Here is a 15,002-nt window from a genome sequence, read left to right on the forward strand (position 1 = left end):
AGATGGTCAGGACCAGGCCGACAGCATTCTGCCCATGCAGCTGGAGGCTAGAGATTCGGGACTGGAGGTGGGAGTCAACCAGAAATAGAAAATTGGGTTCTCACACTCTCTCTTTTCAGGTGGTTAATATATCTTTTCATTTATTATTTTTCTAATTTTATTGTATTGTAAAGGTGATGTACAGAGGGATTACAGTTACATAAATAAGGTAGTGAGTACATTTCTTTTTGAACGGTGTCACCTCTTTTCTCATTTTCTCCCGCTTTCCCTCCCTCCCCTCCCCGGCCCCCCACCACAAGTTGTAAAGTTCACTTCCAACATAGTGTCTAGTTGCATTGGTTTGCCCTTTGTTACACCATTTCTGTGATTCTCTCCGCCCCCCCCCCCCTTTCCTTCTCTTTCTCTTTTTTTTCCTCCTACTCCCCTCCCAGTTCTTCCCCTCCCCTCTCCTCTTCTCTGTTCTCCCTCTTTTCTTTCCACAGTAGGAACTGGCAAACTGCTGCAGCCACTTGCTCTCCTCCTGGGTCCTTCCCTATTAAGATGGGGTGTAGTTAACATCTTCAACCACAAGGTAGCAGGGCTCTCTATGGGCGGCTAGCTCACACCTGGTTTAAGGCAAGGGATTTGACAAGGGAAGAGCAATGTTGAAATGTTTTTGGTCTTCTGAGAAATATACAAGTGGTGTACATTCCACCCATTTGATGCTTCCATTTTTTGAACATTATATAAATGAACTGTTGAATTATGCGAAAACATAAAATTGTAGGATCAATTATGCCATAACATAAAATTGTAGGATCACTGTATAATTGAGGAAGCACTCCAGTGTTTTTCAAACGGCCTGTTAAGCTTTCCCACTTCTAGCAGTTTTTAGCTGACATGTCCCCTACCATTACCCAATAAGAAACCCCAGCCCCCATGTGACTCAACAATACTTTGTCATCATATGGGAAGAAAACAAATGCATCTTTAAAAAAGTAACAAGAAAAAAAATCCACTTATCAGAGATTGTATGTCAAAACAATGCCAATGTGCTGGAAATCTTCCTACAGGTTTTAAATTTCTGTACAGCAGATCCTTGCTATTTGGTTCAAAGGAGATCACAGTTGAGATAAAACTGGGAATGCTCAAGATGCATAGGATTCAAGATCTACTGTGGATGCTTGATTCATTTTCCTCATACCACTACCTGACTTCTGCTAAAGACCTGCAGCCTTTTCACTGTACTACTTAAGTTAAACACAATAATATGTGTGTGTGAGTGTGTATGAGAGAGAGAGAGAGACAGAGAGAGAGAGAGAGAGAGAGAGAGAGAGAGAGAGAGAGAGAGAGAGAGAGGCGCTACTGGAGCTTGAAGTTAGGGCCTGGGCACTGTCCCTTAGCATTTTTACTTGAGCCACACCTTTCCTGCCAAGGCTTTATTGAACTGTGATTCTCAGATCTCAGCATTCTGAGTAGCTAGGATAACTCGAATGAACCCCTGGATACTTACCACATTAACTTTTATCTTGCTTTTTGAGCATTATTTTCTTTTTGGGAGACAAATTTTCACAATCTTAAGGATGAGGAAAGAGCGGATCACACAACATAAATACAGGACTGACTTGAGAGCTTCTCTGCTTTTTCCATTCCATCCATCCTCAAGTGACTGAAAAAAGTCCACCCACCTTATGGAGAATAGTCTGTTTTGTTCAGTCTATTTATTAGAATGTTTCTCTCATCCTGAAATGCATTCAATCAGCTAGAAAAACGTTTGAGCAAATATTTGCTCCACTTCATGGGCATGTCAAGTTGACAAAATTAGCCATCACATTGATGCTGTTGCATGCTAATAAACAAAAAAAGTTGCTCACACAACAAAACTTAATATCGTAGTCAAGTTTACAAACATTACTTATTGAAAAGATAATGAAAACGCAGTGCCTAAGCAGAAAGTAGCACTTATAAATGTAACACTTATAAATTCTATCACTCAGCATGTTGTAGTATGATTTAGAATTTGCAGATCCAGTGACATGAAAGACTAATTTATTTCTGCCATTTTTTCATTACAGTTAATAAGTGAATAGATACCTAAAAGCTATTTGTGTTGTTTGAGAATGTTGACACAAATAGCAATCTTTGGGAAATGGTGTTTCAAAAAAATTAAAAAGCACAAGATTAGAAATTGCTTATTTTGGTGTAGAGAGAAGAGTTTTGAGAATTTAAAAGTAGCCTCCTCAGCATTGGTAACCATGACTACAGATGGGATTTCTACAAGGGTCAGTGTGCACATCAGACTTAAAAAACATAAGCACAAAGTGACAGGATTTTATTGAGAGACAGAATTTAGGCCAATTTATTTTACTATTAATCAGAAACCACCTTGAGCTTAAACACACACACACACACACACACACACACACACACACACACGGGCTAGGGTCTTGACAATGCTCCCATATGATTCATGCTTTGTACATCTGTAGTGAATTCTGAGGAATTCTGAGTAGAACGAGATTCACTCACAAATGTCATCAACAACGAAATACCTATCTCAGCTGTCAGTGAAGTGAAAGATTTGCTTCTTTAGTTGATGACATAGAACCCCATTTAACTATTCAGAATACTCTTTTTTTTCCCCCAGTCCTGGGGCTTGCACTCAGGGCTTGAGCACTGTCCTTGGCTTCCTTTTGCTCAAAGCTAGCACTCTACCACTTGAGCCACAGTGCCACTTCTGGCCTTTTCTGTTTATGTGGTGCTGAGGAATCAAACCCAGGGCTTCATGCATGCTAGGCAAACACTCTACTGCTAAGCCACATTCTAAGTCCCTCAGAATAGTCTTTCTTTCATAAGAAAAGCATATAAACTGATTTGCTCATAAATAGCAAAGTTGTATCTTTGGAAAACTCATTTGGCTAGAAATAATCTCATTTATTTTCTGTACTGCAATTGGATTCCAGGTATGGAAATTATGAATGGATTTCATATGATACTACCAAATTATGCAATAGAAGATTATGGTCCCCAAATGCTTCTTATTTAAACCTTTACACTTCATGATCATATTGCTTATTTTTTGCTTTTTCATTTACTATGCAATTGCAGATTCTGGTCCCAAATACTTCTTATTTAAACCTTTACACTTCATGACCATATTGCTTATTTTAACTTTTTCATTTACTAATATAAAGGGAAGTTTTTAACTGCAGGGCATAAAAGTAATAATATTGGACCACTGGAATTTGGCAGTTATCTTTAATATAGTTAGCCTAAATTTAAGGCTAGCAAGCTGTGGCTTGGGGCCATATCCACGTCGACACCTGTTTCTCTATAGTTTACATGCCTGTAATCATTCTTACATATTTATTTATTTAGTCCTACCTGGAGCTTGAACTCATGGCCTGGATGCTGTCCATGACCACTACCATTTTGAGCCACTGCTCCATTTCTAGCTTTTTGGTAGTCCACTGATGATAAGAGTCTCATTGACTTTCCTGCCTGAGCTAGTTTTGAACTGCAGTCCTCAGATCTCAGCCTCCTAGGATTACAGGTGTGAGTCACCAGTGAATGGTCCACCTTTATGTTTTAAAATGGTTGACAAAAAATTGTGTAAATCAGATAGAACAGTAGACCCTTGGTGTCTGCAGATACCTGGTTTCAAGGAAATGTTATTGAGGAAAAACCACCCATGCTCAGGATGCATAGAGTTCAGTAATGTTGTGCCAATGCTTAATTCGTTTTTCCGATACCATCACCTAACTTCTGCTAAAGAGATGCAGTGCCATTCAACAAATTTAACATTTTCATTTTCTTAATTAAACACACTTCATCCTCCTTTTGCCTTAACTTTTAGCGTGCGTGTGTGTTAGGCATGTTTTCACAAAATAAAGGGTAGGGAAATACCCAGCTGATCACACAGTATTTTACACATCAGACAATGACTGAGAGCCTTTGTGTGTCAGCTGCGATGTGTAATGTGGATGTGGGAATTAACACTTGTTTCTGAAATTTTTTTTGATTTATTACTTGTTGATGGCACCCTTCATGAGGAAAAACAAATGGAATGTGGGTATGAACCAGAAGTGTGGCACATTTCACTTCCGCTGGCCCCATGGGTGTTTTCTCAGCTTGACAAGCCCAGCCTACATTGCTGTTCAGGTACTACTACCACAGGGGGGAAAATTCCACAAGAATTTTCATAGCAGCATAAATAGTAGTCAAAATGTGGAAACAATCCAAATGCTCACCCACTGATGATTAACATGGGGTAGCTGTACATTGGGAATTATTTTGTACGATTACATGCTTCAAGATGGAAAATTCTTGAAAATGTTTTGTCACGTGAAAGAAATAAGGGCCTCATATGAAATCATTCCACTTATACAAAATGTCCAGAATCAGCAAATTCACAGAGGTAAGAACAAATTAGTGGTTTCCTGGGGCCAGGGAGAAGGAAATAGCTTGTGACTGCTTCACGGGTACTGGTGTTTCTTTAGTGTATTGAAAATGGTCAGTGTTGGATTTACCTGCTGGTGATGCACAGTTTGGTGATGAGTATATGAAGAAGCCATTGATTTTCATACTCTGAAATAGTTAACACTGTGTTGTATAAATTTTAGGTCAATAAAACTAGTTTTCTTGTGGGTTGGGATCAGCATTTGGCAGGACCTTTTGGTGTGATAAGAGTTTTTCAAAGATGAAATACATAAAATCTTATGATAGAAATTAAGAAATGAACATTTCATTTATTTTGATGGCAGAACACCAATTAAACAAAATGTTATCCCTTTGGAGAGAATTCCATTCTTCTTAGGAATAGACCTATATTACAAAAAATTACACTTGTCATTATATTTTGAATTTTATTAAAAATTTGTACCAGTGTTTTCTGTCTCATCATTTAAACACCAAAAACAAGGTCCTCCATTTTTCATTGTGGGTTGAAAAGCCTAAAATATTTTCTATTGCACCAGCTTATGTATAATCATTTTATATGCCATGTAAATATATACTTGATGGAAAATGTTTGTTGAACTCCGCTTGAATCAGTGTCCTACAAGAGCATTAATAGTTTCTGTTCTTTCTTCCCATAGACTTAGCAGGAGAGGCAGTTGAAGATTTGTGTAGCCATATTTTTCCTTGCCACAGTGAGTGTGTTACATTTCTTGTTGTCGTAGTAACTGAGAAGCGTGGTGAATTGGTTTTGAGAGGAAATGGTCAGACATGCACGCATCCATCTCTTGCCATTTGGAAAGTGTCACACAAGGAATACTTGTCCATCATCCTGTATTTGAATGTTCTGCTAGACATTCACCTACCGTTATCATCAGAATCTAGAACATAACTTTGTATTTTCTATATAAATGCATTGTGGCATTTTTCCATTGTAGTAAGCACAGAATTTTCCAGTAATGTTATTATATAGAGGGGAAACCCTTTGCTTTGCTTGGAACTCTAATAATTGGTTAGAATTATAAAAGAACTATAAAAGTTGTTGGTCATTTCAGAAACAGAGCAAAATTTGGCAAAATGTTATTTGGGCTGGCAATGCAACACACCTATGTATTGTCACATCTGAAGTAGTAATGTTCATGGTGATAGATATATGGATGTGTATATGCATGTGTGTGTCCTATACATACACATATATATCACTATTAATATATATTACCTAATAGAATAATCTAATATTAGTTTGTTAGCAGATGTGTAAAATACACAAGTAATGTATATATACATGTGTATATACATGCACATCTATCTACTCGATCCTTCAAAATATTGTATACAAATGAACAATACTGATAATATTTACTTATCTTAAAGCTGTGCATGTTTATTAGAATCAAATACAGGCAACAACATGTGTTTTTGATACAATGATGTTCAAGTATGCACATACTTAAAATTCATTCTGATTTATCATTCTTATTTCTGCATATTGTACAGTTGGAGAATTGGGCTCACTTTAAATTAAAAGGATAAGTTATATTATTTGCGAATTTGATCCAAAATAAGAGAACTTTACAAAATGTTTTATTTAAAAATAGTTTGGGCTGGATGTGCATGGCTCACACCTATGATCCAAGCTACGCAGAAGTCTGAGGATCATTGTTCAAAACCAGCCTGGGCAGGAAAGTCCATGAGACTCTTAGTTCCAGTTATCTACCTCAAAGCACAAGTGGTAGACCACCATTCAGAGACAGTACCAAGGCCCTGAGCTTAAGCCCTAGAATAGGCATATACACACAAAATGAGTTTGCGTTCTTATATGTTGAGAATTATTATCTTTAATATAAAACCATTATGCGAAAGTCTATTTTAAAAAGCATATTTTTGCACAATTCTTTGGTTATGCCCTGAATCAAATTAAATATTACCTCTAGTTGCAGGATTCAAGGCAGAATTTTGTACTGCACATAGTTATTCAAAATAATAAGGGTAACTAATAATGCTAATGATTAACAACAAAATCAAACAAACAACTGCACTCCATTGTGATTCAGGATAAAACATCATTTTTTCCTTTTCCAGTCTAATTCAAAGAAGTAGTGAATTCTTTTAAAAAATCACCTAAACATTCTATTTTTTATGATGTGCATTTCCAACTTCAAGTTTAGCACTACTGACATTTGGGACCAGAATAACTTTCAGGATAACCTTGTTTCATCCTGGTATACACAGCCAGTTCCAAATAGTGAGGACTTGTCTTGAATTGCAAACATACAAACAACAACAGCAATAGCAGCAACAAAATGATGTACCTATATTTTTCAGTGATGTCTCCTAGCCTTTCTTTTTTCTTTTTTGGTTACCTTTACCATACATCCTTTCTGCTTCTGCCTCGACTCCTAAGGAAAGGTACTGGAAGCATTGTTTATCCAGCAGGTGGTCATTTTCTTCTCATCTCCTGATTTCATTCCAGTTGCTTGTATCCTGACCACTCTGCTGAATTAGTTCTTGCCTACTTGACTCTGTGCCTTATGCTCTTCCCTGGAGTTTAGGCCCATTTAGTTTCTTTTAGTTCCCCTCATGCATTGGCTTTGCCTCAGTCTCCATTGCTTTCCTTTCTTCTTCCTGACCTCAGGATGTATGATCAACCCCAATTAAATTCTCAGGCCTCATTTCTTTTTTTCTTTTACTCCTTTTCTCGAGATTTCCTCTCTTGAATTTGTGCCTACCTAGTTGATATCTCCACCTAGATACCCAATAGGATGTCAAATTGTGTCCTTTACAATGAAGAACTCATAATACCTAGTCTGCATTTTGCACGCTGATTAAGGTTGACTCAATGAGTCAACATTGAAACCAATTTTATCTTTTTTTTTTTTTAATATATCAGAATTTGAACTCAACATTTCAAACTTGCATGGCAGGTACTCTATCACATGAGCCATAATTTCCTAGAACTTTTTATTCCCTCTTTAAATTGAGGAACTTAATTTCTCATTTCATTAGAAGTCTCAGGTTGAGAGAGACTATGGAAGGTGACAATGTTCAATTTGCCCCTGTGTTCCTGGGCTTGTCATGCAAATTCTCTGTGAAATCTGTTGCTGAATGGTTTCTCCACTAGAGGGTGTGCATGCATCACGTATATATTCAAAACAGAGTGAAGCGGAAAAAGTGATTAATAACACAGATAAATGCTCTTGGATGTATCTGTTTTCTAATGTTTTTCTGTTCATCTTTGTAAGAGAAAAATATAAAGGTTACACTTACTTTGTAAGGAGAACGAAAAATTTCTAAATGGAAAGAAACAAGAAAAAAAAGTACTTTCTTAAAAAGCCACCCTGGATCCGGCGCAGGTGGCTCACGCCTGTGATCCTAGCTGCACAGGAGGCTGAGATTTGAGGATTGCTGTACAAAGCCAGCCTAGGCAGGAAAGTCCATGAGACTCTTATCACCAATTAACCACCAAAATCCAGAAGTGGAGCTGCGGCACAAGTGGTAGACTACTAGCCACAGAAAACACTAAGGGACAGTGCCTAGGTCGTAAGTTAAGGGCTAATGAAAAGAAATGAAAGCAGCATCATAATATTCATATATCTAATTAACATAGGATAGGCAAAGGCGTTATTTTAAAGCATGAATGATTTCTAGTTTTAGATATTATTCTACACTCAATTCACTTGAAATATGCTTATTGAATACTTAGTATGTGGGCAAGAGTGAGATAACATCCCACTTATTTAAAAGTTCACTGTCTAATGTAGAAGACTGTCCTGTAACAAACAACAACAATCAGTTGGGAATATGGCCTAATGGGAGAGTGCTTGCCTCATATACATGAAGCTCTGAGTTTGATTCCTCAGCACTACATATATAGAAAAAGCCAAAAGTGGCGTTGTGGCTCAAGTGGTAGAGTACTAGCCTTGAGCAAAATGAAGCCAGTGACAGTGCTCAGGCCCTGAATTCAAGCCCCAGGATTGGCAAAAAACAAAACAAAACAAAAAAAACTAAAGCATAACACAGCAACACGTACTACATTAAATAAGAAAGAAATGTTCTAAGAGCCTAGTAAAATAATGAGACTAACTATGGTTATAGGGACTGTCAAAGAGAAGAGGACATTTTTGTGTCCCAGACTGCTTTTATCCCAAGTAAGCCTCAAAAAGCCTCTGCTGTCAGATCTATGTCCTTGTCTCTGGGATGTGAATCCTGTCTATACTACTGCTCTATAAACTAGCTTGGGGGAAGTTTGTAAATTTATGCACAATAGTCTTAGTACAGGTTTCATATTCTTAATTAAAAAAAAAAAAACCCAAGTCCTAAATGCCCCAGAATCTGTATGGTCTGTTGCATTGGGTATGGGAAGTGATTGGAACTCTTGCAGGCCTAACATCAGCATGCTTTATTTTACCTATGGTACTTAAGTAAACCTAGATTGTCACTGTGCTTGCTTATGGGACAATAAACTATCCTAAGCTTATGTCCTATGGATGGCATGTGTGGGTTTACATAGATATGATGCAGCATATGCATATGGTTGAGCTAGAAAAATACCTGGAGGGAAAATGGGCTGGGATGTAGCTCAGTGACAAAGCGCTTGCCTAGCAATTGCAATGTCTTGGGTTTGATCCCTAGCACCGAAAAAGAAACAAACAAACAAAAGATGATAATTCATGTTGTAGGACTCTGTTATTCTTCTTCACGCCCCCAGAGCAGTTTTGAGAGCGGGAGATTGTCGGTTGCAATATCAGAAAGCTGTATTCTCAGGTGCTCTGACTGACAGTTTTATGAGAATGTTATAGGCAATGAGAGTCTAGATGAGGATTGGTACTTTTTAAGGCAGATTTAACAACAACAACAAAAACTAAAGAAATAAAAAGGGATTAAAAGCTAGAGACACGATTCGATTTAATGTCAACACTTCACTTCAGATCGCTTGTGTAACTTGCAGAGCACAGAGGTAGGGGGAGGAAAAAGAAAGCAACACCTTGATGTAAAAATTTAAAACACGAGGCAAAAATAAACAGACTATTTTGATAAATACTTCTATATATTTTTTACTTCTATATTTTTTGTGAATATTTTATGAAGTGAACTCTTTCGCTCTACTTTGGAAGAAAGATTTTTTAACATTTTTTTTATTAGAATACCATTATTTGTTAGTAAAGACTAGAGAGAAACTGAAAGAATTCCAGAGAGTTCTGGCAAGGGTTTCAGGATAATACAATGATAGATGGTATTTAGAGTCAACATAGCAAGGTAATGCTGCAGGAGCCGAGATTTTTCTTTCAATAACAGTGTTTATGCATTCTGACAGCTTATAAATTAAAAAATCTAGCAACTCTTAAATACACTCAGCCATCGCTGGGGATACTGTAATAGAGGTGACTGTTCTGTTAAAAAGGGGAGTTTGGACTGTGTGGTATGGAAAAATAATTTTGAAAATACACTTAATGATTTGGGGCATTTATATGTTATGAAATTGAAAAAAAATTATGGACTGAATTGTTTTCCCCCTTCCTTCCCAGATTCATATGTAGAAACCCTATTGCCCATCATGGTGGTATTTAGGAAGTGATTAGATCATGGGGGAGGGAGGTAGATCCTCCTTGAATGCGTTTAGGCCCTTCTTAGAGTCTCCAGTGTGTTCTCACCTGCTCTGTCATGTGAGACACAGCCAGGTGGCTGTCTCTGAATCAGGCAATGAGACCTTGCCAGATATAAAATCTGCTGGGGCTTTAATTTTAAAGCTACCCAATAGTTTTGTTATGGAAGCCCCAATGGACTAAAGCAACACAAAGGAAGAATCAGAAATGGTTATAAAGTATTGGTAAGAAGGCAGGTAGAAAAATCATAATGATTATAGATTCAAATAAAAAACTATTAATTTCTGAATGTTTCCATAGTCCATTATGGTAGATAGTACTTGAAAAAGCCAAGAAAGAATATGTAATCCCAAACTTACTAGGGCACTCAAGGAAACAAACAAAAAATATGAGAAATCAAAGTGAAATAAAATGTTAAAAGTCAGACGTATGTTGGAAATGTACTTTAAGGAACTTTTAAGGTGAAGGAAGACCATTCTAAATCTCGACACTAAAAATCACGACATTCCAAGGTCATCATATGGTCTTGAACCAATTTAAACTTCTTCCAAACTCAATTTCTTCTTCTATACAGAGGGATGAACCAGGGGCTGGGAATGTAGCATAGGGGTAGAGTGTTTGCCTTGCATGCATGAAGCCCTGGGTTCGACTCCTCAGCACCACATAAACAGAAAAAGCCGGAAGTGGCGCTGTGGCTCAAGTGGTGGAGTGCTAGCCTTGAGCAAAAGAAGCCAGGGATAGTGCTCAGGCCCTGAGTTCAAGCCCCAGGACTGGCAACAACAGAGGGATGAACCAGATACAAATTATTTTTCTTTTCTTCGAGATTAAATATGAGCGTAAATCAAGTTGGAGAAGTTCCTTTTCCACTTCCTTAAATAATACACTTTGTAGCCTGGCCATTACCCTGATTCTTCCTCTGACTCAATGCTGCTTGGGGTGGGGGAGGGGAGGCTCAGATGTTCAACTTCTTGAAGGAGCTGTGAACATTGGCCGATTATTTAGAGGATTTTTTTCCTGCCTCTTAATTTTGTTTTTGAATGTATAAAGTGAAGAATATAGGCACATAATTAGATTAAGCCTAGGTTTGAAGTGTAATTATTGCCTATCAGTTGCAATAGCATCGGTTTTGCTTTTCTGGCTCCCACCCACCTTGAGGAGTCCAAGTACTTAGCACTCAGATCGATACATTTTTGAGTTTCCCCCCTCTTTTTCTTCGTATTTACAATCCGTTAGAACTTTACTGATGTGCAAGGTTTCCAGAGCGTCAGTGGGAACTGAACCTGCGTTTCCATCTAGTGGGCTTTGAAGTCTGAATACAAAGGCCGCCGGGATGCGCTTTCCGAGCCGGCAGGCCTGTGTCTAGCGGCCTGGGAGGCGCGCGAGGCAGAGTGCAAGTCCCCGGGAAGCCGGAGCCCTGAGCCGCAGGTCCTCCCGGGAGACGTCGCTCCCCTTCGCTTCTATTCTTCTTCGCTCTGGTCTCAGCCAGGCTCCCACCCCACTTGGCTCGCTTCTCCCCTTCCTTCCTCGCTTTCCCCCAGAAGTGGTCAGAATGGGAAACGGAAGTATCTATTTATTGCTGGCTGTGGTGCTCGGAAACGTTTTCTCTAAATTAAAGGGTGGAAAAAAATTCCTCTAAAAAAACTCCGGTTCGACGCCCCCGCCCCCCCCCGCCCCTGCCCACCCTCCTCCCCACTCCCCGTAAAACCAAAAATAAGAAAAATTAAAAAACCCCCATCAGGTTGTGGTTGGCGACCGTGAGGAGGTCGGGCTGTGTCGAAGGCGGCTGACCCTCCTGCGGGTCGGCTAAGGCGTCCGGGGATCCCGGCCCGCACGGTGGGGAGGTCCTGCGCGGCCGGGGAAGCCCGTGCGGGCGCGCGTGGGGCGCGGGCGGCGGTGTCGGTGTCGGCGGCGGCGGGAACGCGGCGCGGCTGCCGCAGGGGAGCGGCGGCGGCGGCGGGCGCGAGGGGCGGGGCGCACTCCGCAAGTTCTGCCGCCGCTGCCCGGCGCACTCGGCCGCCGGAGTCGCGCGCTGCTGCGGGCCGCGGGGCCGCGGGCTGCGGTGCGGGGCGCGGAGCCCGGCTGGCCATCCCGCGCGTCTGCCGAGGCGACCGTCGGGCGCAGCGGAACCTCCTGCAGGGAAGTCCCGTCCCTCCCCCCTCCCCGCCTACCCTGGCCCCGGCACCCCTGCGCGCGAGTGGCCGCAGCCCCCCACTCCCTCCGCGGTACCCGCAACGACTGGGGGGCCTGGGACGTGCGGGGCCGCGAGGCCGAGCCGGGCGCCCCCCAGCGGCCGGCGTGCGTCCCCCCTCGTCCCCCCATCTCCACCTCAACACCCCCATGGCTGGGCCAGGCGGAGCGGAACCGGCGAGGTGAAGCCCGGGGGCCCCGCAGCCGGAGCGCGTGGCGGGGGCGCCGGCTCCATGGGCAGCGGCGCACAGCGGCTCGATGATGATGATGATGGACGTTAACAGCAGCGGCCGCCCGGACCTCTATGGCCACCTGCGTTCTTTCATCCTGCCAGAGGTGGGGCGCGGGTTCCCGGACCTGAGCCCCGACGACGACGGGGGCGCGGACCCCGTGGCGAGCTCCTGGACGCCGCACCTGCTGAGCGGCTTCCGGGAGGCGACCGCCAGCCCCGCGCCCACCTGGGACGCGCCGCCGGACAATGTCTCGGGTTGCGGGGAGCAGATCAACTACGGCAGAGCCGAGAAAGTTGTGATCGGCTCCATCCTGACGCTCATCACGCTGCTGACGATCGCGGGCAACTGCCTGGTGGTGATCTCCGTGTGCTTTGTCAAGAAGCTCCGCCAGCCCTCCAACTACCTGATCGTGTCCCTGGCGCTGGCCGACCTCTCCGTGGCCGTGGCGGTCATGCCCTTCGTCAGCGTCACTGACCTCATTGGGGGCAAGTGGATCTTCGGACACTTCTTCTGCAACGTCTTCATCGCCATGGATGTCATGTGCTGCACGGCCTCGATCATGACCCTGTGCGTGATCAGCATAGACAGGTAAGGGGCCCCGGGACGCCCCGTCCAGGGGCACCCGGCTGTGTGGGGACGGGGCTGTTCGTTCAGCCTGAGACCTAGCTTTTCTTTTCTTTTTTCTTTTTCTTTCTTTCTTTTTTTTTTTATAAACTCGAGAGGATCAAGCCAGATTTCAAGGCAGGGATGGAGGGCAGAGCTTCAGATACCACCCCACACGCATCAACCGGAACACCAAACAACTTCAGTGACAGAGCCTGTATCCATTTCTCTGAGAACATCCTGAAATGTTCCCGATTACTGTCGTGATGGCTTTCAGACCAAAGTTTGAGTATTTAAAGCACGAGTAATAATTCCACCAGGGGGGCCCTCTGCCTGCTTTTCCAAAGGACCAGCTTTGATGCTCTTTCTGGGCTGGGCAAACAAACCATTGTTGGGAGGTATAGAGTCATTCCTGGCTTTGAGAAATCTGTCCGAATAAAGCTGCCTCGATCTTGGATTGTAGGAGCACGATTCTCTAGGCCAACGAAAGAAAGGTTTTGGCTTTTTTTTTTTTTTTTGATGAATCCCAGAACTGGGGATGGGGGTGGGGTGGGGAGGGAGGGGGCGGAGGCTGGGGGACGTCTTCATGTCTTGTTATGATTGCTAATTCTGAATCTCCTTGTGGAAGTCTGCTTTCGGTGTTGGGCAAAGCTGTCGGTTTCCAGAGAGTTTACTGACTGGAGCCTTACTCCTTGTGTGAGAGGTTCACTCTTCCGTCATATGCCCTGGGAACCTGCTCTGGAGGGCTCCCGGGGAGCAATTGAAATAGAGGCTGGTCATCTGCCAGGGATGAGTTTGGGGATTCTGCTTTGGGGGTGTTTTATTGTACTAGGAGACCCACTCCGCACCAGGTTTTTTATTTTATTTTATTTTTTTTGACTGTAAGATTGTGAGATTTTTTTTTTAATGGAGCTGATTTTTTTTGGGGGGGGGGCCTGGAAAATAATATGTACGTTGACAACTGGAAGTATGGTCTCTCAATGCTCTTAGGTGGCAGCCCAGTTCTGTGTCACTTGAAATATTTAAACCTTAATATTTGCACTCAGAATGCTGCTGTCTGAAAACCAGCCCAGGACTAAGTATCCTGTTGTGTTTAATGATACAGAGAAATAGTTGCTTATTTTCTTTGTGGCCCCATGGGACCTTTAAATGTGTAGACCTTTCAACATGGGAGAAATAATTGATGCCTCCACACATAAAATGAGAGTGTCTCAAAGGATGGTCCAGCATGAAGCTCTCTGAAAATATTGCTCTTTATGGTTTGTTGATATTTGAAATATTCTGCTATTTCAGTTGCTTGACCAAGGTTTATAATTAGGAAATAAAGGGAATGATAGGAGAGGGCATATTTTCAGAAAAACAGAATACATTCTCCTTGCATTTAGTGATTTCCAGTTTTTTTTTTTTAAAATGATCCTGCCATTTTATACGTCATGACTGGAGCTTCTGACAGCAAGCAAGAAATTATTTTAAGAGCAGAGCTTGAAGTGCGTATGTGAAATATTGGCACCCAACTTGGCAGCTGAGGTTCTGAATTACTGTAGTTAAGAATGACAAAAACATATGCATTTACAGTCTGGCTTTGGCAACAGGAATTAGGAGAACGCACTCAGTATACATAATAAGTATATACATGAACCATGAGCACAGAAATCTGACTGCTCAACCAACCAAAACGGTGCTACTTCCATGAATGGAGTCCTTGTAGATGAGAATTAGTGTAAAAAAATAACAATCTGTGATGCAAGTAATGCATGTGTAACCTTTTTGCTTTTGCATTTCATAATTGGTAAGTGATAAATAAATAGCACATAGGATTAACTCGTCTCCTCAGGCAGACAGAGCTACTGTTCCTCTGGCCACATTCAGGTTGGGCTGAGGTCACGCTGTGGTTCCTGTACTTGAGCTAAAAGCATCCTTCACTCAGTGGGCATGTGTGATT

General features: G+C 41.9%; 1 protein-coding gene across 3 annotated transcripts in view; it reads left to right on the plus strand.

Annotated features, from left to right (window-relative positions):
• Positions 1 to 12,384: 12,384 nt before the first annotated feature.
• Positions 12,385 to 15,002, plus strand: part of Htr7 (5-hydroxytryptamine receptor 7) — a 78,614-nt gene continuing 75,996 nt past the window's right edge. For all 3 annotated transcript variants that reach the window (XR_007209896.1, XM_048338727.1, XM_048338726.1), the window contains exon 1: positions 12,385 to 13,045. Coding sequence is in view for 2 of the 3 variants with exons in the window: in XM_048338727.1 (XP_048194684.1) it covers positions 12,483 to 13,045 (563 nt within the window). In the remaining variant the exon portion in view is untranslated. The remainder of the gene's footprint in view (positions 13,046 to 15,002) is intronic.

The sequence above is a fragment of the Perognathus longimembris genome, chromosome 2, assembly GCF_023159225.1.
Source record: "Perognathus longimembris pacificus isolate PPM17 chromosome 2, ASM2315922v1, whole genome shotgun sequence".
Taxonomy (NCBI): domain Eukaryota; kingdom Metazoa; phylum Chordata; class Mammalia; order Rodentia; family Heteromyidae; genus Perognathus; species Perognathus longimembris.